We start from the raw sequence: 23,241 nt of genomic DNA, 5'->3' as shown, positions 1-23,241 counted from the left end.
CTTGTATCCCAAACGACTCCAGACACTACACCAATTAATTTACCAGAATAAGTTGCTCAACCGCTTGAAACTTGAAGGCCCTGATCAAGTTAAGCAGGAGCAGGTTCAAAATGTGTCCTCTCAGCTGGGCAACAACGATGAAAGGCAGTTTAGAATGTTCATTGTCCTTTCAATAAACAAACACCAGCCAATCAGAACTTAAGCTGGACACCTCCATCTTGGCTTGGGGCACTTTCCAAAGGCTGCAACTAAGGTTAAGGCCAAACCTTTTGTAACCTATGTAAAAGCCAATCATAACCTCACTGAACCCCTCCAATTCCATGTATATGCCCTACCTGACTCCATGTATATGTCATGCCAACCTGACACATACAAGCGATTCAGTGATATCAAGACAATGGGCCTCATTACGAGGTAGGTGGTAAGGGATTACCGGCACCGGCAAGGACACCGGTGCCGGTAATCCCTTACCACCCTATTCCGAGGTCCCTTAGCTTGTCCCTTCCTTAACGCCTGGTTTTACCAGCGTTATGGATGGGACCCGTTAAGGGACTTCAGAGCTAAGAACGGTACCGCAAATTGCGGTAGCATTATTAGCTCCATCCCCATTCCCACTGAGCCCTATGGGGGCTCAATGAGAATGGGGAATGGTTCCCGGAATGGGGACTTCCCGGGTCCTCCAAGTTTGGAATGACCTGGTAAGTCCCTATTTCGGGAACCCAGACCCGGAATGCGGTAAGGGGGTAGCCATGGTGCTAACAGCACCATGGCTACCTCCTACCTCGTAATGAGGCCCAATGTCTAAAACCCCATCACCTTCAATTCTTTTGGTTGGAGCAAGTAATTGATTGACTTGTGCCCACTGTGTTCACATTGGCAGGGGCTTCTGCTATAATATTGCAGCTGGTCCATTATCAAATGTGCCCCACCATGAAATACCAGGATGAACTAATCAAACTGTGCAAACATTTGACGAGCTGGTGGAGATGAGGCCCAACGTAACAGTGTTGATTTGGATGGAGCGTTGAATACCTTGCTTGTAGATTTTAGCAATGGCATGTACACCACCCAAGTCACATTACAGCCATGTTATGCTTTAATGCATTGCTTACAATCTGTGTTCCAAATTATTGAAGACATCTTATGACATGCGCATGTTTTTACTGATTCGTTCACCTTATGGACCAAAGAACAGTATGGGCCACATTTACCAACATTTTCACTGGAGCAAATGAGGAGTTACCTTTGAGCATCTCAGATTTTCACCTATGACTCATACCTCATTCGCGAAGACTAAGGCCCGATTCATGGAAAAGTGTGTATTTCTCCTGCAATTGCTGTGCGCTGAGAATGACACTGCACAAGCCTGCGCGCAGAGTAAAAAATGCACGCCCCGCGTATTCATGGAGTTAACTGAGCAAAGTGACCGTATTCGCAAGTCGCACACAGAACGCCCCCGACACCCCCCCACACAAAGCATAAACAGCCAGACCAGCTAGCGTTGAGTGCTCCCCTGGGCGTGAATACACGAACCCTTCAAACAGTGCGTGGGGTCCTCTGCAAGCAGTCTGCATCTAAGGCCGCTGCGCAGGGTCCCCCATAACTGTTACTTGCACCCCCCAACAACATGCTTATGATATTTTGTAACTCGGGTTAAACTCAGAAAATATCTGTGCGAACCCCCGAAAACCATTCCTGCACCCCGCTACACTGTGTATGCACACCCCTAAAATAGATCGGAACGCACCCCTAAATCCGACATGCAAACCCACCTCTGTGCTGCGATTCTTATGTGCAAGTGTCTTTACACCTGCCTTCGGGTGGCGTAGTGATTGAGGGATTTGCGTGTCCATTTCTATGCCGAGAAGCTGCGCAGGTGGTTCCATGAATACATGTCGTTTGGCGCAATTGTGTGTGTGAGGGACTGCCTGCGGGCCGTCCCTCGTAACGCCCACATTTTCGCATCTTCTTCCCCATTTTCTGTGTTCCGCCCCTTACCAGCATTCTGCGCAAGCCACGCCCATGTTCTGCGTGGTGTTTCGCGCAAGGTGCTCAACGGCTCATAGAGACGTCCCGAGCCAGCGTGAACTCTACGCAACTCCTGAAAAAGTCCTGCGCTTTCGATTCCATGAATCGACTAACAGGATTTTGCACGCAGTTTGGTACACAAGTTAAAACTGGAGCAAGTATAGGGATGGATGCATCATTTTTGGGCTGGTTGTGGGCATACAGAGTTGGACTGGGAACGTAAAGGGGCCCTGGATATGTTTTCACAGTGGCTGATGCCACACGCAAATTTATTTTTAAAAAAAAGGCTAAACATAGTGAATTTTAAAGCAAACTTGTAACTATACAGGCATTAAAAAGTAGTTGAAAGGAACGATACACTATCATATGCCATTTTTTTTTTAAATGGACGCTGTATATCAAATTCTTTACTTCAAAGGCATGGGGGTGAGGAGAGATGGAATGAAGGGGGAGGGTGCATAGGGGAGATGGCAAAAGGATGAGAAAACCAGGGTACGAGAGAGGCCAATGGTGCAGTGGCATACTGGGACATGTCCAGAGTACCGCTCTGTGCAAATGCGATCGGAAAAGATTTCTTGAAGGGCAGCTCCACATTTTCTCCAGTTTTAGGCCTGTTTATTTTGAACCCTTCTCACCATGTTGGGGAGGAACGACAGCTCAGAGGCAACGTGATTGTCTTGGAAGCAAGACAATGCAGCTGAACACACGTTCGAATCCCGATTCCACACTTAGAAACCACTCGATATTATTAAGCGCATTGTAAAATGACAATAATAATGTCTGAAGAAAGGTTAATAAGATAAACAGGACATTAAAATGAACGTTAGTGACACTTTTACCTAATAAGGAATACTTTGCCATTGGTGCACACATTCGATAATGATATGTACAATCAATTGAACAAATCGACACTACTGCCATTTTTATATCACTAGTGGATTGATAATGGCTGGGAGGCCATGACTTGTAATTCAGAAATACCTGACTGCCTGCCACTGTCCTCCGGCTGCGCCAGTGTTCACTTCACATGTGTCTTCTTTCACCAAAGGATCTAGAACGATGAAATGCACAGGTGCAAAGGATTTGCTTCCAAGGCTAGGCCACAGGAGGAAGCCGACATGGCAGACATTTCTACTTGACATTCATGCCTATCATACTACTCCGGCGCATGCGCGCAGAAGCGCGCTCATGCATATGCGCATGTAGACTGCTTACCAGCCAACTTCGTAAAACAGTGATGACACACACTTTTTTTCCTAAGAATATTAGGATTGGAGTTGAAATGCTAATTTGAGTATTTGCACCTCGTTGCATAGTTATTATGTGTGTTTGCAATTGTTCAGGCGATTGTGTGGGAACCCTTTGCTATTTAAAGGTAGACAGGCTCGGACGCCTGATACATTTGTTAATGTAATTTTCCACAGCTTTTCTACTAGGGCCAAAATATCCCTGGTGCAAATATGTATCCTTGTAATACATTTTTGCACCAGGGCAATCTTTTGCCCGGTGTAAACACTATGCAAAATTGTTTCTGCAATAAAAGTCCCTTTCAGATTGACCCCAGTTTCTCATAGCTCCCTTTTTGCTTCTGTTGTCATATCCAGGTACAGTGGGACTGCCTGAATCCGAAGTATAAAATGAAGAAGAGAAACTACAAGAACTCGGGCGTGGTCATCCTCACAGAACTCAAGGTATGTCAGACACCCCTTCTTTCTAGCTAATGGCCTATGTTAACCTAAGTGTTGTTCATTTAAAATTTAGCTTGTGAACACAGACTGAGCTGGTTAATAAGCAGAAGGTCTGTAGCGGTCATGAAATGGATGCTCAAGATGGGGCGGATTGCCATTTTGTGCTGTAAGTATGTGAGTAGTGTGAAAAGGAACCAACTTATTCATGAGAGCCAGGGGATAGACTGTTTCCTGATATTTGTCTAAAGTTTGGTAACTATTTAATATTAGCACACGGGGTGGGTGAGACAACCAATCAGGTTGCTCAAAACGTGGGCTGAAACCGCTAATCTCAGCCCGCGTTCTTCCCCCGCCCACAGCACCATCTTACCCACACCCTACCTTATTTTTTTTTGTTTAATGTTTTCCTCCACCCCCTGCCCTACTTACCTGATTTCAATGGCGGCAGCGGCCCCTTTACCGCCACTGCTGTGCTTCTGCTGTCGGTCCGTGACCGCCATGGACATGGAAGAGGGGCACGATATGGAGCCGGCCTTTCATTTCCATGGTGGCCATCTTTAGACAGTATTTTCATTCATTGAACGGGAAGTGCGCTGCGTCCCGTTCATTGAATGAGAAAACCTTTTTTTAGCACCCCGTGTTAACGCTTGGGTAACCCGGGGTGCTAATATCCTTAAGACCCCCTCTGGCAGGCCGGATTTGGGTCTTAACACCATGTTATCACTCCTTTGTTGCCGCAAACCATCAACCAGAAGAAGCCCTTATTCTCCCATAGTCAAAACAACCCGACAGCAAATAAACCCAGAGATCATCACCCTCTTCATTGATTTGGAGAACCCAACTCAGACAGCCTTGCTAATGGAAACCACCCAAGAACTGACCGATAAGAGGACCTCCTGCTTCATCTCCAAACTCAAAGCCATCATAGGATCCATTTCTTACCCAAACATATGTGAGATTAAGCAAGAATTAACCTTGCTGACTATCACCACTTTTGAAAAATTCCAATCACGATGAAATACATGCTGCCTATCATAAAATGACTGAAACTGTCCAAAACCCAAGCAGTCTACCTTGCTCACATCACCTCATAAAGGTTTTACTTGCCTCCCATGCCACTGCCCTTACAGAATTGTGTAATCTCGTCTTGCCCACAGGCATCCTTCCAGGTGCCCTGAAGAAAGCAATAATGACCCACTGCGATAAAGACTTGGGGCCCGATTCATACCTTGGTGCAGTGAAGGTGCTAAAGAGCACGATTCACTGCACCAAATGAGGACGTCCAGGCTCCACCAGTATTCTCAAGTGGGCCTGGGCGTCCTCGTAGTGCACCTTCAAGATTGCACCTGTTTTAGTTATAATGAGCGCAATCCTGAAATCTCGGCTGCATTTTTGTAAAATAACGATATATTCGTTATTTTACAAAAATGCTTCCGAGAACACAGGTGCATAAGAACACTTTCATATACACCAAATTAAGCAACTTCAACGTTGAAGCTGCTTACTTTGGTGTATAGGAAAGTGTTCATATAAACCTGTGTAAATGAAAGTGTTCATTCATTAACACCAAAGTAAGCAGCTTCAACGGTTCAACGGTGCAGACTACAACATTGAAGCTGCTTGCTTTGGTGTATATGAAATTGTTCATATACACCACACTGATGTATATGAACACTTTCATATTCACCAAACAAGGCTTCTTGTGGCACTCCTTCAGTATACCGGCACCAAAATGGTACCGTATTTGTGTGCAATTTTAGCTCACATATAAAACTAGAGCAGTGCCACAAGAATACCCTTCTAAAAAACCAGGTAAGGTATGTGGCGGTTGCGTGGTTGCTTTGCAACCCATCCTAGCAACCGCCACATGTATTCCGAAAGTGGCGCATTCGTACCGACTTCAGAAGAATGCGCCACCTTCAGAATAGGTCTGTAGTACCAAAAAGGTGTTTAACCCTTTTAACAACCTTAACGGTACTTAAGACCAGGTTGAGAATCGGGCCCTTGGTCTGACTAGGGAGTATTGTCTAATTATTGGCAAATCTCCACCTATCCCCCCCTCCACCCCTCAGGTTCCAAAATGATCCAGAGAACTGTGAAATTACAGCTGTGGGAATATAGCAAACAGCATCACCAATTCCATGGAAAGCTATCAGTCTTCAAACATGAAACATGTGGACATACATCCCTGCTAAATACCAGAGAACAGATCCTGCTGCACCTTGATGCAAATCACACACTCGTGGCCATTCCACTGGACCTGACTGCTGCGACGACACAGTGCCACCTCACTTAGAGTTGATTACAGAAGACTGTACTGTCGTTCTCAATAAATAATAGAATTCAACTGGGTTCAGGCCCTCATCTGATGGGAACTGGTCTGTTGTTACAGCCTCCTCATAGGAATTCCCATGAGAGTCCTTGCCCAGATCCAAGCAATCTGGAACAGGGTAAGGCAAAAATAGGTCCACATCATGGGCACCCTAGAAAACCTCAATTGATTACAAATGCAGCATTGGATTGAGTTCAAAGTCCTCTGCATCACTAGTAAAGCAGTTTGGAACACTCGATCAGAGTACTTATCCAACCACCTGTCCAAATACACGCCCAGTAGAACACTTAGATTCAGCTTGACTAACAGTGTAGCTCCAGTGCCCTTCAAGAAGTCAAAGCTTGGGAAGAGGAGACTCAGTTACGGGACGTGAAGCATGGAATGCACAACCCAAGGAACTTAGGCTTGTGCTGATCCACCTTGAATTCAATCTCTATTCTAGTCACGTTCAGATGTGGGAACAAAAAAAGATAAACCCTTTTCTAACAGGGATCTCTGGTCCTGGTTTAGTACGACATTGGAGAGGTTCCGAATTAATGAAGGTTGAGGAGTTAGATTGGTGTCAATCTTTGCCATTGCCGGATTGGTCCTCCACTGATTCAGATATTCTGTGGTTGATTACACCCACGTCCTCTGCTGTGGGTTATTCAAGGTGACTGGTCTTGCTACCGGTCTTGCCATCTGGCTCTTCCTGTGGTCCTCCCTCGGCGGCGCTGTAAAAAAGGAACCTAATTCTTGTTTTCATTTGTTGTGCTTCTGCCTTGGAACTGTACATACCTCTCTGATTGGTTCGGAGGTGCTGCTGCCATGTAGGAGGCATTGGGCCCACTATCATCAGAGCTCGCTCTTGAGAATTTCCAATTCTCTGGTCTTGGGCATGGTCTTTTTGCTCGTTTTCTTTGGGGGTACCCTATGCTGTTCCCATCCACAGTTGTCTGTTCTTCATAATAGACGTTAGTAGTATGAGGATACATTATTCGTGATTGAAGGTGTTAATATCCTTTTTGAGTTTAATTTTGTTCTTGTTCAGATTTAAATCTTTAACTTCCTTCATGGATGCCTCCAGATCCTCTAAACTTTGCTTGTAATTAGCGACAATTACTTGATTTTGTAAAGAGTCTTGTATGGGTTTGATGTCTCATAGTAATTGTTCTGAGACGGTTTTGGTGGTGCTGATAATCAGGATAAGCCAGTCTCTGGTGCACTTATTGGCTATATAGCCCCAGTCCTTGTGGAACTGGAGCTGATCTAGGAATATGCTTGATTCTATCCTATTATGAGCCCTAAGGTATACCGTCATTATTGTGCCATGCAGTTCCGTTCTGATCAGTTGTTTCTTCAATACCTCCACCTCATTTCACTCGTCCATCATCATCCCTCCTCCTTGTGGGGCATCCGGTCCTAGAATAGACGGGATCGCTAGGATCCCTAATACTAGTTCCTCTGCAAAGTCTAAGAAGTTAGCTTCAGTCATACTGTAAAGTAGTCAGTCTATAATATATATCTATGCAGTAATATTACTGTTTGTGGGTAGAGAGTACACAATGAATTTCATATTATGCATCTAATGCAAAAAGTCTACTGCAAGTGCTGTTATAAGGACAATGAACATACAGGGGGGTTGGGAATGGGTATAATACCCTGTACATAAAACCACACACGTTTTCACACAACAGCAGTACAGGTATATTCGACTGGTTATTATTTAGCAAGTCTTTTCATACAATCTATACGACCCGCAACCGTACTAACTGTGCCCTCGGAATGGTAGACATCACTAGGTGCCAGTGTTGAGCCACCTATCTAGGGTGAGGGGACAGAGGGAGGCTGACCCTTGTGCCCTAGCACCTTGAAGCATCTCTTGTGCTAGAAAGAATTACCATTGAACTCAGACCAAATAACTGGACAGATTCAGAAAATATGGCAAAATGCTACTTTATTCTCAGTTCAATAAAGCAAGACGAACTGACAAACAACAGACTGATGCTCGCCCACTCACACACATACTTGATTACACAGATGTTATATACCCCAATATGTGTCATCTATGATGTCATCCTATGTGGTAAATTGTAAAACCTACTGACGAGAAGGATTGGTTAGAGGAACATATGTACCTATGGCATATTTAGGGGTTAGCAATTCATTGGCTGCCCCTTATCTGCAGGCCATACCTTGAACTAGTTCTAAATACCTATAATACTGATTATAGCAAAGAAAATGGCTGTAGATTGGTCTATGCAACATTGTATCATATGTTGCCCCATAGACCCTCTGGTGGCATGCTCACCCAACCTTGGACTTTCGGCTCGCTAGTAGCACGTAAGCAAAATGAAACCCAGGTGCTCGAATCACCTCAGATTACTCCCCACTTTCCCAATAAGTCCACCATCTCTCATCAGTCCAACCATAAGGCAACATTTCCCGTCTGTAGTTGACCTTGTAATCTTCTCTGTGTTCTGGGACATTCAAGCAATTGTAAGCACATCACTATCTTCATCCGAAGCTTAATGAATAGCCCTTGTTTTCGATTTCTTGATCACATGTGAGAAGACGACAAATGTGTCCATTTCAACATCTTGTTTACTGCTATTTGATATAATTATACTGGGTGTTCTTACTCCTCTTGGCCTCTAGAGACTTGCTCACTGCATCTTGTATAGACCTTATTCACTGTTAATCATCCATTACTTGACTCTTGCAAATATTTTCTTCATCTTTAACCTAGAGAAATATGTCTTACGTACATGACTTATCCGTCTGTCTCCCTTTGTGCCTCACAATGATTCCTTAAAATAGCACCCTTGATCCCAGGCCAACATAGACTCCTCTTTATTCTGCACATGAATCAATTTCTCCAACGTCTCCTGACTCTGCAGCCCTGGTCTGTCTCTGAGGTAGCTGGATTGAGTCTTACCAGGAGCCGATGTCCATCTTCTTATCATGGCCGACTTAGCCACGTTATATTTTCCGCTATAGCAAGCTTACATATGTCTTATCTACCTTGCATTACTGTGTATTTAACTTATTAGTCAGCAAGTTACTTTATCTTCTTTGTATAAATGAGTGTGTTATCATGTCACACATGTTTCTCTTGTTACTGTAGTTGCATTGCCACTCTTAAGTATTTTCATATTGTTTCTGTATATCCTCGTAGATCCTCTTTAAGACATCTCTTTGCCCTCGTCAGATTTCACTTAGCACTACATGATATCCAATGTTGCGTGCTGACATCCTTCCACTCTTTCAGTACGAGGGAACATTTGGTATGTTTGCCTGAGTGCATATCGTCGCTCATACACTCGATGTGGTATAGGGACTACACACAGCGTCTCACATAGGGGTCTTTTAATGGGGTCCTTCTCAAATTAATTTTTACTTTTCTCAATTTCTTTCAGAGGCTCAATGTGACCCAAGCCCTAGTTCTCTCCTTCTGAATCTACCATCCTCCACTCTGCAACCCCCTCCAGCTAGTCCAACCCAGGGACCGCATCCCTCCTGCACTGAAAAGTCTTTACTGGCTCCCGATTGCTGTTGGGATTATATTCAAATCCCTCTGAATCATCCACAAGGCTGTCTGGGCCCTGGGACCACACTATCTTCAACTTTATCTCACTAGATAGTCTCTCTCTAGACCACTACATTCCTCTGGCACCAACTCTCTGTGTGTAAAGCGTTTTCCTAAACAGAGTAGGTGGTCATTCCCTTTCCTCAGCGGGCTCTCTCCTATGGACTAGCCTCCCCCTCCCTCTCCGTCTTGAGCAGGATCTTCTCAAATTCTGGAAGCTCCTTAAGACTTTCCTCTTTTCCTCCCCCTTCCCTTCTTCTCTCCTCTGCTAATTCCACGGTTGCTGCGATCGGTGTCCTGGGACCTTATGCATCCTCGGGCCCTGACCTCCCACACCAATCCTGCCCAGCTCCTGTCTATCCACAGCACTTGCATCTGCACACCATCCGCCCTGGAGGTTCACACTTACACCTTGCGCGCCCCAGTCCGTGTAGCACTCAACATTTCTAGCACGTCATCTGTGGCTCACCCATGAGCTCGGACTCCCCAGCACTTACACCCTCTTCCCTCTTCCTTGCTGCACTTGCACGTTCTGAATACTCACAAGGCTCTCCCCTCTGCTCTTACATTTTGTGTTTTTAATGTTTTTCTTTTTTCACCTTTGCTTCCTCCCTGCCCTGTCAGCACTTTGAAATAGTATTTTCTTATTTTATAAGCACCTAACAAGCAAACAATAATTAAATAAATACATAGAGCTCTTCTACTGCTATTCAGTGGTGAGGGGGCAGACCCTAGGGTAAATGCACCCACCTGCTCCTCTACACTCTATTGCTCAAAATGTTTTAAAAAGGGCAAGAGGACACTACACGCTGTGTCCAATGCACTAAGTACTAGCATGAACCTTAATTCCTTTAACTGTCATGCTTTCTTGAACTACAAAAATTATTAAAGACAACATAAACTCATACAAATCTTCATTGAAATAGTGCACATAGTTTTTAGGAACATGGGGTGTCCCATTATTACTGGGAGATCCCTCATTGGTGTTTGCCGACCAGTTCCAGTGGCTCATGTAAGTGTGAGCACTTTCGTCTTGACCTCAGATGCTTCATTTGTTACCAAGCATCAGTGCATCTGCGCATGGATTGCCTACAGCTCAGGCAAGGACTATCTCTGTACCTGTATGGGAACAGGAGGGGATGGGGGAAAGGACACACCAAGTGTAGGATTTATTAATGGCACATAACTAGTGTTTTCTATGATGTTATTGAGAAATAGATAACCCCATAATGAATGCCCTTACCTGGGTGTGGGGCACAGACAGCGCCTCAATCCACCAGCAGGGTGGCACCTCTGTCTTCGTAGTATCAGAGTACCCCCAGACACAAGCAAAGAAATAGCAGCGTGTCAGTGTTTCTGAGAGGAGGGTTGAGTACAAGGGCAGCACAAAAGGGAAGGCGTATGCTTCAGGAAAGCAAGTATTTGCATGTGAATCATTGCAGAGACAGTTTGCAAATGATGATTAACCACCGGTGAACCAAGCTTCACAAATTGCACATAGATGTTGACCAACTGAAGGTGAGCTAAAGTATTTTTAAGGACGTATTGCAGTAAGAATTTGCATTTAGAAATATAACTGTTCTTGAGGTGGATTATACTCCTAACCAACAAAGGATATGAAAGGTATCACTAGTGCACATTAAATATTTGAAGGAATGACTAAAGAATTGTATCTTGCTGGAGTCTTTGAACTGGCAGAGTAGTCAACGTGGCTCTCTCCAATTGTGTTAGCCATGAAAGTTAATGGCTCTTCAAATCTGAGTGTTAATTTAAGGAGTATTAATTAGCACATTTAGGTGAATTGTCCACTTCTGTATAACTTGCAGCAAGTGGTGTCATCAATAAAGCAGAAGTCTGTACAACATTGGACTTGGCATGTGCCTGGTACCTGGTTCTTTTTCAGAAAAACACTACTACTCTCATCGTCTTTCTAACTGCCATAGGCACATTGCATGTGAATACATTTGGGCTGGCCAACGGTATATATTCAACATGTTTAATCATCACAAATGTCATAATGTTACAGAATGTGTCAGATATGTACAAGGTAGGAATGTGCAAGATAATTATGCAAGAGGTATTAAAAAGGTTGGAGTTCTATGGGAAACCATTGCCTTCAAAATTGTCAGGTGATTCTTCAGCCTGATGTCCGCAGAAGCTGATGAACCCCAACAATCCCCCAGGAATGTAACACCCTGAACTGACTGGACAGCTAAACGAGGTACACTCGCAAGGGAAAGGGGAAAAGGGATAAAATAACAAATACCAGCTTTCGACCTCTTTCTTCTCGAATCTGCAGAACGGGGAAAGTAGAAAACATATCAGCTTTTAAAATAAACCTCTTTACCTTGGATCTCTTGCTATCTTTAATACGGAGTAAGTATCCTACCTGGTTCTCCTCTTCACATGGTCTAAAGGAGTGTTTACTCTGCTTGAAATTGAAGCTCCTACTTTAAAAATACTTTCCCCAGATATGGATGATTTCAGGAAGATGCTTCTCTTGTTTACTCTGAAAACTGACGCCCTGTACTGCAACCTTTTAACAAAAAAATATAGAAGTTTCAAAAATAAGACTGTTCTTTTTCTTCAGCAGTTTTAAAACTTTCAGACAATCCCTGCCTTGGTAGATCGGTGAGTCTTGCTCACACTGTTAACATTGCTCCTGGATCTCCTGTGTGAATTCAGAAGTTTGTGCATTCAAGTGGCCTTCCTGGCATACTCTTTAAACTCTTGTGTGCATGCGAGTGAGTCTGCGCTAGAGAGTATAACTTAGTGTTCCATTAAACCCCTAATGCGCACGTGTGTGACTGAAACTTTAAACTTGCCTTCCCCGCATAGTGTTTTCATAAATATCTGATGTACGCAGGGGTGAAAACAAACAAATCCACCTTTGTTCTCTGCGGAGAATGTTCGGAGCATGCGCACACGAGTAATCAGTGCTTGGGACCTTCACGCAGCGGTAACGTAATGTTCTTTTTATTTGTTGCGACACTTTCGCGGTGCAAATTAGTCAGGAGTTAAATCCAAAATGCTGCGCGATCTATTCCCCTGTAACAAACCCACGACACAAAGACTTCACGCGGCGCCTGACCATGAGGGGAAGTAACTTTGCATTTACACTTGTGCAGTAAATGCAATACGCTGCCCGACGGTCACGCCACTTCGAGCCCTGTATCAACCAAACGAAAGCCTCGAAGATTGCAGAGGCTTGAAGAAAAAATACCTGAACGTAACGAGAGCTACGAATTGTGTGCTGAAGTTCCACACTGATATGCTCACTCACACAGTCAAACAAAACAGTGGATAGTTGTTATGTTACAGTTTGTTGAACTCACAAAACAAATACAACTAGTATACAATCACTCTCCAAGACTGTATTTTAGCAAAGATTAAGTAGAGAATAAACTTGGTACTACTGTGTCTTTATATAAGAACTTCTCAAGCGAATAGATAAATTGTCACTTAGCTTTTGATCTTCCAAAAATTTTCCACCTCTAATCCTGACCTGTTTTCCGGCACAATCCTGACAACACGTCCAGAATAAACTTCTGTCTCTGCATCCAAATGGCCCAGGAGAGGTCCTAAGGCCTATAATCCTGGAGTTCGCAAAAACAGGACCTCTCAACTGAGCTTCTGACAATGAAAGACAGTTTGGAATGTTCATTGTCTGCCTTTCAAACACCTCTAACCAATCAAGGGACTTGCTGCAGACCTCCATCTTGAGTTGGGAAGTTTTTACCACTCTGCAGAAAAACAAATTTAGGCCAGACCAATTTACACAAAGAAAACTCAAACAGTACCTTTCTCATGTATAAAAACCAGCAAAACCTGACAGTACCCCCCTCCTAACGCCATGTCCCAGGGCTAACCTTATGAGGAAACTTCCTGTGAAATGTAGCCACTAACCGTGGAGCATACACATTGGACACATCCTCCCATGTACTCGTCTCAGGACCATACCCTTCCCAATCAATAAGATATTGCAGCCTACCTCTCACCCTTCTTGAATCCAAACTCCTCCTCACCACAAATTCCTCAAACACGTTTTCCATAATCACAGTAGGAGGAACAGTGAGCATTCTAGTGCCTTGATTTTCAGGTTTCAAAAGACTAATATGAAAAGTTGGGTGAACCTTCATATTACCTGGCAACTTCAATCGAACAGCAGCATCTGTCGCTTGTCAATCATCTTTCAATGAAATCTCTATATTAGCAGTGACAGATAATTTGAATTCAAATAAGCAACACGAGACTGTACCCACGGTCCCTTGCATTAGTAATATTATTTATGACATGTCTGAACCTTCACATTTGGTGAAATGAGGGGTTAGTGTTTTAAGTTCAATTCAACCTGAGACCATAATTGAAGGTAAAACCAAGAAAAATGTTCATACTAACTTTACTTCAAATCCATTAGGAAAAAAAAGCCCCAGCCAAAATTGACAAAGAAATTGACTAAAAATTAACAATCAAGCAATAACCCTTTAGCATCTAGTGCGAACCAGTTCTTCAAAGCGCTCAATCTACCTAAAAAGAGAGGGGAAATGGCCTCTGTGGCTGTCTGTAAAAAATATTGGTTGCAATTACAAGCCAAACTCAATATCAACAATTCCTGGATTGAAGAATACCATCTTGCTTATGCACCGCTGGACGATTTAGTCAAAGAGGTGTCTCTGCGAAGGATCATTTCTGAGGCTAGTCTTGTAAAATCCTATAAACCCTGGTGTTGTCTGATAAAAAGAACTCAAACTAAATGAATTCCCATGACTTCCATCGGCAGGAAATACGAAAAGCAGTGGACGCATATATGGCAAGTTACTCTGCCATAGTAACTTTAGACACCCATCGTGAGATCAGACATTTGCCATGTGTTATGGCAGTGAATAATGTGACCAATATTCTAGCACAGGCAAAGACAAATTCTAACAGTCAAATTCAGTGTGCCAGTGTTTACAGCTGTTTCCAGTCCCTCACGGGAGTCTGGTGCTCTGGAAATGGCTTCTGTTCCTTTACCGTCTAATCCATCACAGCCTTGTAATGGTGACCATGCTGTCCCTGGGTCTGCGTTTTTTGAAACCAGATGCCCATCGTCCCGCTCCGGTGAGAACTCGAGCTATTCTGAACTATCTCCCAAAAGTTTGCACCAAATTGAATCTGCATTATTGAAGATTGAAGGCATTGGTCACCCTTCAATCACGGCCCCGGGTGGAAAACCCCAAGAACATTTGACTGCCAAAATTCTAAAGACTGAACCCCTTAAACGTCCGGCTCCATATTCATTACTGCTAGCTTGTCGTCTGTTGTCATGCCCTCAATTCAGGCTTAATCGTAGTTCAGTGATGGCAATATTTTCCGACTTATCACAATTAGAAGACATAAGTTCCTCTGATATTGAATTAGTGGAGTTTCCGAGTACCAAAAGATTATCATCCGTACGACTCTGGATGAAGTCAAGGGTCATTCAGAATATAATTTGGGCCATGAAAGAGGCCGTATATGAGTTGGGTTTTGCACTCTCAGCTGAGTTGGATCCAACTAGTGAACGTAAGTCCGGTTCACAAGAGATGTGCATGCCTATTCCATCTATCATTACTGAGCAGAAAGAAAAGTGGAAGTCACAAGACTCCAAATGTTGTCACTGTACGGGTGTGAGCACTAACTAGAAGTAGCAAAGTGGAATAGGGATATTTCCCATTTAAGTTGGAATACAAGGGGTTTTAATCACCTCCTTAATAATGATCAAAGCCATATCGGAAAATTTGACATTGTACTGTTCCAAGAGATATGGCTTACTATGGCCCTATCCTGGGATAAACACGATATCTTTATTATTCCGGCCATTAAATCTATTCGAGGGAGACCTTCCGCCAGACTGCTTACCGCTATAAAAACTGATGGCGGTCTGAAAGTGGAATTTTGGGCTGCTCCAAATAAGTACATGTTATTAGTTAAGGTTACACTTCAAATGACTGTGTGTGCTGCTATTAATGTTTACTGGAACCCGTTGGGAATTTCTGATGACTGTTTCATAAATGATTTAAATGCAATACTAGATCTGGTTGCATGTGATAAATTGGTAACGCAAATTGTATGAGCAGGTGATCTTAATCTCAATTGCCTCCAGTCTAACTTGTCATATGACATAGGCAGACTCTTTCGTTGGAACCACCTTGTTAAATCTCAGTCTTTATATTCTAAATGGCTTGTGCGACTCTGATATTCCCCCACATCTGACATGGAGCAGAGGGAACAGTGTAGCAGTAATTGACTACATATATGTGAATGACATTACTTTGCCAAGGGTTTCAGAATTCTGTGTAACACAATCTAATCTAAGTGATCATAATATGCTTAAAATGAAATGGCCCTGTGATTGTGCAAATGTGAACTCTTTAAATGCATATTATAAAAGTTATATGATTGTAAACCCAGGGTTAAATCGTCTTTGATGGTCAGAGAATGCCTCATGCCAATTTGATAATTATTTGGCGGAGTCCTTGGTGCATGGCTCTAGTCTCCCTAGTAATGTGGGAATTGTGTATAGTGATACAATGCAGCTCTTTAAACAAAATACATTGGTACCTCAAAGAAAGCAACACCATCGACACATATTTGATCATGAGGTCAAAACAAGGAAAACACTCTATAGATCTCACTCAAGAGCTGCATTAGTGTATCCCTCTACCATCAAGGACGTTCTTATAAGAAAATAAGAAATATCTACAAGAATTGGTTGAAAAATCACAAGGCTCAGTTATACCAACGAGATGGTACCAACATGCTATCTGCAATTGCAACTAAGAACATGGCTAAAACGTGGTCCATTATAAATCAAACTACACATGGTCCACAAATTGCTACTCAGCTAAGTAATGTTTCTGAGGATAAGTGGATAACACATGTTAACGAGCTTTGTTCGCTCCCCAGGAGCACTAGAAGTTTCTCAGCTTTAAATATTCCCAAGAATGTCTTCCTTTCGTTTGATATGGATGATATTCTAATCTACATCAACAAAATAAGTAATTCAAAATCTGCTGGCTCCAATGGTCTGTCTAATTACACACTAAAACAGCATCCAGAACGCTGGGCTTCTATTTTATTTAAGATTTTTTCAGCCATAAATTTAACACACTCTCTACCAAGTCTTGGACTCATTCTATAACACTACCAGTCTACAAAAAAGACGATCGTCAGACTCCTTCTAGTTACAGACCAATCTCCTTGCTAGAACTGTCAGATAAGATCTACTGCCATCTATTATTAAGAGAATTATATGAATGGTCAACAAAATATCATCATATAGATCCATTTCAGGCTGGATTTGTTACCGGCCTAGGTACCATCCCAAACATATTTACTCTTAATATGATCAAATCACAATTTGCAGCACGGAACCAATCGCTTTACTTAGCATTTATAGACTTCGGAGCAGCTTTCGACTCCATAGATCACACCTTGTTATTCACTAAACTAAGAGCCCACAATTGTCCTCCATCCGTGCTTGCACTTATTATGCATTTTCACCTGGAAACATCTATGCAAGTTAGATTAACACTAGATGGAAAACTTTCCTCTCTGAATTCCATTCAAAGAGGTCTTAAACAGGTATGTACCCTTGCTGCCTTCCTGTTTAATTTCTTTATGTTAGATATGGGAGTAAGCCTTGAGGATACAATAGGAGATCCTCCTGATATGAACATGTAAAAAATAAGATGCTTATTATATGTAGATAATCTGGTGTTATCGAAAACACCTGTAGGGCTGCAAACCTTCTTCATAAGCTTGCCCGTTATGCACATGATAACAATCTGGTGATAAACACTGATAAAAACCCAGATTGTGGTCTGTAATAACAACGCTAACCATAAACGAACCAGTTATAAGTGGACTCTCCAGGAGAGTGAATTATAAATAGTTCCTCAATATAAATATCTAGTGGTGTCATTCACTAATTCTAGTAAGGGCGACATCTATGAGTTAGAATGGAAAATCAAATTGCAAGGGCTGATATCTCAAGCCAAATTACTTGTTTATAAATTTGGTAAATTCACATGTAAACATATAATGATATTCTATCAGCAGAAAGTCATACCTACTTTATTATATGGATCTGAAGCTATGTTACCCAGAAACCATAAATTCTGGGACCTGTTAGAAGCAAATTTCTGGAGACAGGCCTTAAAGTTACCATCTTGTGCCCCGTTACCATTGATACGTTTCGAATTGGGATCTTTATCAATGTATTCTCAAGTTTTGTTGAAATTGTGTGCATTTCTGCGGAAATGTTTGTTGAATCTCGAAACATCTAATGTTTTGGGTGTTGTAGCTTATCATCTTCTAAAATCTGAAAACGCTCTGCCAGTCAGCTGGCGTAAATTAATAATGTTTCAGTATTTGTAGGGATGATGATTTCCAATCCGGGTTGTGCAAAGATCAAAATTATCCAATATGACTGGATTAGCAATAATTCTAGCTGTCTAGATATGTTCATAAAGGGGCAATTGCTGGCATGTTGGGCCAAAACCATCACACGTGTCTCGTTACAGATGTGTCCTTACATGGGTGAATGCTGGTATTTCGGGGCAAAGCCATTGCAGTTTGGTTTACATTGGCATTATATTGTATATCTACAAAGTATTCAAACTAGACTCCGGGCATCTATTTGCTTTCCTGCTCCTTTACCCCATGGTTTTCCTGTGCAGTTACCTGTTTTTATTAGCCCTCGTTTTTCCGTGCTGACACAGGCTACGATGAAAGACGCTGCGACAAACAAAAATGACAAGTAATAATAAATAAAAAAGAATGAAAATAGGCAAATCTGTATTCATTCAGTTATTTGACACCGATTAGCCACATTGTGGATACAGCACACAGATCAATTTAGCTTCTCATGATTGATCCATGGGCCTGAAACCTTTTTTCCCTTTATATGTGCTTATCTTCACCGGTAGACATTTTAATTAATATTCTGCCATGCTACATTTCTTTTAGTTTCAATAACTGCTCTGAATGATCTGACCTACTTTATGTGCATTTGGGAGTGCTCATATCATCTTCATATTGCTGTTAGGATGTGGGTCAATAGCCCTTTACTGAGCAGCCATCCTAAATAGTACTCGCTATTTTACCTGATTGTGCCCAGCTGTGGCGGGCAAGAGGACGCCATCTTCGTTTGTATTCAGAGATCACAATCTCCCGATTAAATGATTGAAGAATGGGGGCAGGGGGCCTCAAGGACTGTTCTGAAATGGGTCAAATGCTTGCTTCAGGTGCAACGTGCTCGCCTTGAAAGCAAGACGACGTAAAGCAACACAGGTTTGATCCCCGGGTCCGCGCTTAGAAACCTCTGGGTATTAAGCATGTTATAAATAACCTAATATATCATATCACAGGTTCCAGGCATGGATGGGGCTCATTGAATTCTCTAAATGCATGGCTTTTCTTGAAGTACCTCAGGGGGTCATTGACACTCCCCTTGTCACTATCTACCTTCCCTTTTTAGCCAGTTAATTAAATACTACCAATTGGAGTTCAAGTCGTATCCTGACAGTGCGCACATTGATGGTCGCATGGAAAATTAGGACAGGGATGCCAACATCATTAGCATCGCATTTACTATTGGAAGTGAGATTCCTTTGCCTCTACTTTTCAAATAAACGATTCAAAGATGGGTCAAATAGGGAGAGGCAAAGGACAACAACTCTCTAACGGCTCCAAACTATTTCCTTATCACTATGGAGACCCGGATGCTTGTGCAAGGGAAATCCAGTGGAGATGCCCTAATCCACCCACTATTGACACAGACAGGGCAATTCAGCGGGGAATGCTACCACACTTAAATGTCCTCTCCCAGTGCAAACAGTTCTGGACATGGGAGAGAGGGTCATCAACCTGGCCCTTCATCTTGCCCCAAAATTCAACCATTCGAAAAGACTAATAACAGAGTGAACCGGTTGCGATCAATGCTTATGGCAGGATCAGTCTATTGCAATATGGTATACTACAGCCTTTCTGGGATTCCGACACACAAACTGAGGGAACGCAAAATCAGACAGCCAGAATGTCCCTTAGTAGGTAACATATGTGCACAAAGTAGTCTTTGACTCACATTTCCCAGCGTGTCTGGATACTGTGAGCAGAGACCACACACCGGAAAACACAGCAAAATATACCTCACCCAAGAGCAACACATAAACACCTCTCACCTCCAGCAAGGCCAATGACACACGCCCTTCCCTAGCAGACAAACATGCTGGCAGGACAGTTACTCCATAGCCTCCTTCAAAGTAGCTGAAAGGTGACTCTCGAGTAGGAATATAGTAGGACGGGAGGAGTAATGTGCCTGGAGCACATTTTATCGTGCGGGTAGGTGAACATTAGGATAACATTTTCGTAAAGCTCACCTAACCCTCTCACATTTTTACAATTCCATCACGATCAAAACACACATAGTGTCAATACGAATAGAAGGTTATTAAAGTCCAAAGAAACAGAGGGGGGATTACTTGGGGAGAGATTCATGTAAGCGGAGCACACCAAGCAGATGTACGTGATTATTTCGTATACGAAAATGTTGAATTCGAAAAAGACAAATTCAAAATACCCGTAACGAAATAATCACTTACATCACCCCGGCCGGCTATCTCCCCACCCTCCACCCCCCTACCATCCAAACTTACCTCTGTGGATCACGTACCTGCTTTTCCTCTGCACGGCTGTTTCCCTGCGATGCAAGTTCCGCCTCCCCATTGGGAAGTGGAAATTCCGCAGAAGGGTGCTTTTTTCTTTTCTTTAAAAAAAATCTTTTGTGTCCCCCGCTTTCCTTTTTATGGAAGCAGGGGGATACCGCTGCCACTCCCGAATTCTATGATTTTCGAGTAAGGCGAGCTGGGGACACCCCCACCACCTCTGCTCCCCTTACGCAACATTTTTTTCCCGTTCTTTTTTACATTGCCGAATTCAGCATTTTCTCCTGTTCTATTTTTTTCATTGGATACTCTCAAGCTCTCATTTAAATCTCTCCACTGGCTCATGGCAGCCTAGGGCATCAGGTGTAAAGGTACTTTACCATGTGCAAAATCTCAAAATCAAACTCTTAGTCCTGCCACAGGACAACATTTCCAGACCATAGTGAAGGCCCTTGTTGTGGTCTTGCATGTCGATGGGGAAAATGCCCTTCTGACGGGGCTATCGGCCGCTCACCTCCCCTAAAAGTTGTCCAACATGCTTCAGCATGTCCTATTACGGGTGCACAGAAATGTAAACAAATCACCCCCGTCCTACACAAACTATATTGACTTGCTCTCATGGCAGGATACTCTTCAAGACTGCATGTACCATCTAAAAAGCAGTCATGAGTAGCACAGCAGTGCAATTGGCAGCTAAGCTCCACATATCTGGTGAAACACACTCATTGTGCAACAAATCGACCAACCATTTCGAACGATAACTAGTCTGCAAAGGGAGGACTAGTATTGGCTTGGAATGCTCCCACAATTCACACATTTTAATTTTTTTTTTAAATTTCACGTATTTGCAAATCTCTCATCATGGACTAATAGCAATGGACGCACAGACAGCGAATCACTGCACTGCAGCCCCGCCCCAAACGCTGACTACCCATACCCTGTACAGTGCACTGCTGCTCTCGAGCTTGGTCCACACTTCAAACAATAAAATAAAATAAAATAGTGTTCAAGGCATACAAAAGCAACAACCCAGACTACCTGGAAAATCCCAGAGCAGGACTCCCCATTTGAGCCAAATCAAATCAAACAGAAAAAAGTACACGGATAAAGACTTGGTAGCTGAGACGCTGATCCCACCCCTAAGAATCCAAATCTCTTCTGTTGACTTACCTGCCGATTGCTCCTTTCCTCACAAGAACTCTAACTACCAGCAGGAGTTGCTGCGACTGCTGGGCAATCCACCATTTGAACCTCAAACCTCTGTACAAATTGAAGGTGCAACTCTCTTCTCGTGACTTACCGGCGGAATACTGCTTTCCTCACAAAAACTCTAACTGGTAGCAGGAGTTGAGGTGACTGCCAGGCAACCCGCCCTTTCAACCACACTCCTCCCTTCAAATTGAAGGCAGGTAACACTGAAGTGGTGCTTCAGCAGCACAACTGTGTCACACACGTAGAGCGCAAAGTGCAACACCGTCACCCCATCTTCCGGCTACACTGCTGAAGGCATGGCGACTGCATCATTGGCCTCAAGCCAGGAGTAGGCTATTGGGCTTGCACAGCTCTCTTCCCCATGTACCATTTCTAATGGCGAAGTCGCACGATCTCAACACTATGGATCACTGCCTCAGGTTGGGCAAGACACATAATTACTCAACCACTGTTCAATCTTCTACTTCTGCTGAAGATAATGGAGCACCTAAAACCACATACTTCTTCGTCCCTACCTTAGACCTATGTGGAGATCTACAAGCTGAGTCTAACTTTGTGGATAAGTTACCTACTACTCTGGCTTGCCTGCGGAATACATTGACTAGCTCTATTGTAGGCCAGCTTGCCTCCTGGGCCCAGCCAACTATTTCCCATTCGTTAACCAATTCCTTTAGTGCAGACCGCTGTGAAGATCCTGCCATTGCCTTTGTAAAACAGGACTGCAAACTTATGTACTCACCGCTTACCATGGCCACTACCAATATGGAAAAAAATACCACAGCTATACTTCTTTTGGATGGAATCACACCTGAATTGCTTCATACCATTGCTTCTGTACCAGCTCTCCAACTCGATTTGCTACAACTGTAGTCTCCCATTTCCTCTCAGGATATTGAAATACATCACAGCAAAGCTAGCTTATTTACTAAGCGTTTGCTGGTTACTCTTATTCTCCCCTACACAATTCTACTGATGGTAGCAGCCATGACTCTGGCCTTGATTCTGATGTTGACACTCCACCCTCTCCTGCTACAAACTTTATGTGGATCACTCCTTCACAAACTTCACCAATGGATTTGCTTTAACATCACTGATTAAACTTTGCAAGGATCTTTCTAAAACATCTGTGTCACATACTGTCAACCTTAATGGCAGTCTCGATAAATTGTCCCCTCCTCAACCTATTACCAATGTGGCGTGTAATATTGCCAACTCTATAAGGGCCATTTTTTAAAACTCCGGTGCAAAAATGTTCTTTGCTTACTAACAAGGTGGACGAATCCTGTTGTATTTTGATCATTGACGCGCACCTTTCAGGCTGAGTCTTGTATGATGTCCACGGATGCTTCTGAACTCCAACAGACCCACAAAAGTGTGAAGCACTCAACCCTTGTGTTCACGGTCAAGCACCTAACACCACTGGGGGAAAGGGGAAGTGGAGAACATAAAAAACTGGAACAGATTCACTGGTGTGTGCCTCTGGAAATCTGTAGCAAAGACAAAATACAAATACAACTCTGAATAATTAAACTAGAATGAATAACATGCACCGCAGTAATTTTCCTTTTTACTCAATGTACTCTATGTACCCATTGACCCTCTGCTGATGGCTTAGAGGATTTTCAACAGCCCTTAGTTATAGAAATGTTGATTGTTTGCTTCAACAGGGCTCCTCAAATTATCAGTTCAAAGTACATGTGCAGTTCCCAATTAAAATGTTCACAG

The 23,241-nt window shown here is 43.1% G+C and overlaps 1 protein-coding gene across 3 annotated transcripts in view; it reads left to right on the top strand.

Annotated features, from left to right (window-relative positions):
- CPNE7 (copine 7) overlaps positions 1–23,241 on the top strand; it is a 1,149,025-nt gene that overhangs the window by 944,326 nt on the left and 181,458 nt on the right. For all 3 annotated transcript variants that reach the window (XM_069635582.1, XM_069635584.1, XM_069635583.1), the window contains one exon: positions 3,633–3,719. In XM_069635582.1, coding sequence (XP_069491683.1) covers positions 3,633–3,719 — 87 coding nt within the window. The remainder of the gene's footprint in view (positions 1–3,632; positions 3,720–23,241) is intronic.

Source organism: Ambystoma mexicanum, chromosome 1q (assembly GCF_040938575.1).
Source record: "Ambystoma mexicanum isolate Mex_15411 chromosome 1q, UKY_AmexF1_1, whole genome shotgun sequence".
NCBI classification, from domain to species: Eukaryota; Metazoa; Chordata; class Amphibia; order Caudata; family Ambystomatidae; genus Ambystoma; species Ambystoma mexicanum.
Note: the sequence above shows the minus strand (reverse complement) of the source record. Positions and strands in the feature narration are given on the sequence as shown.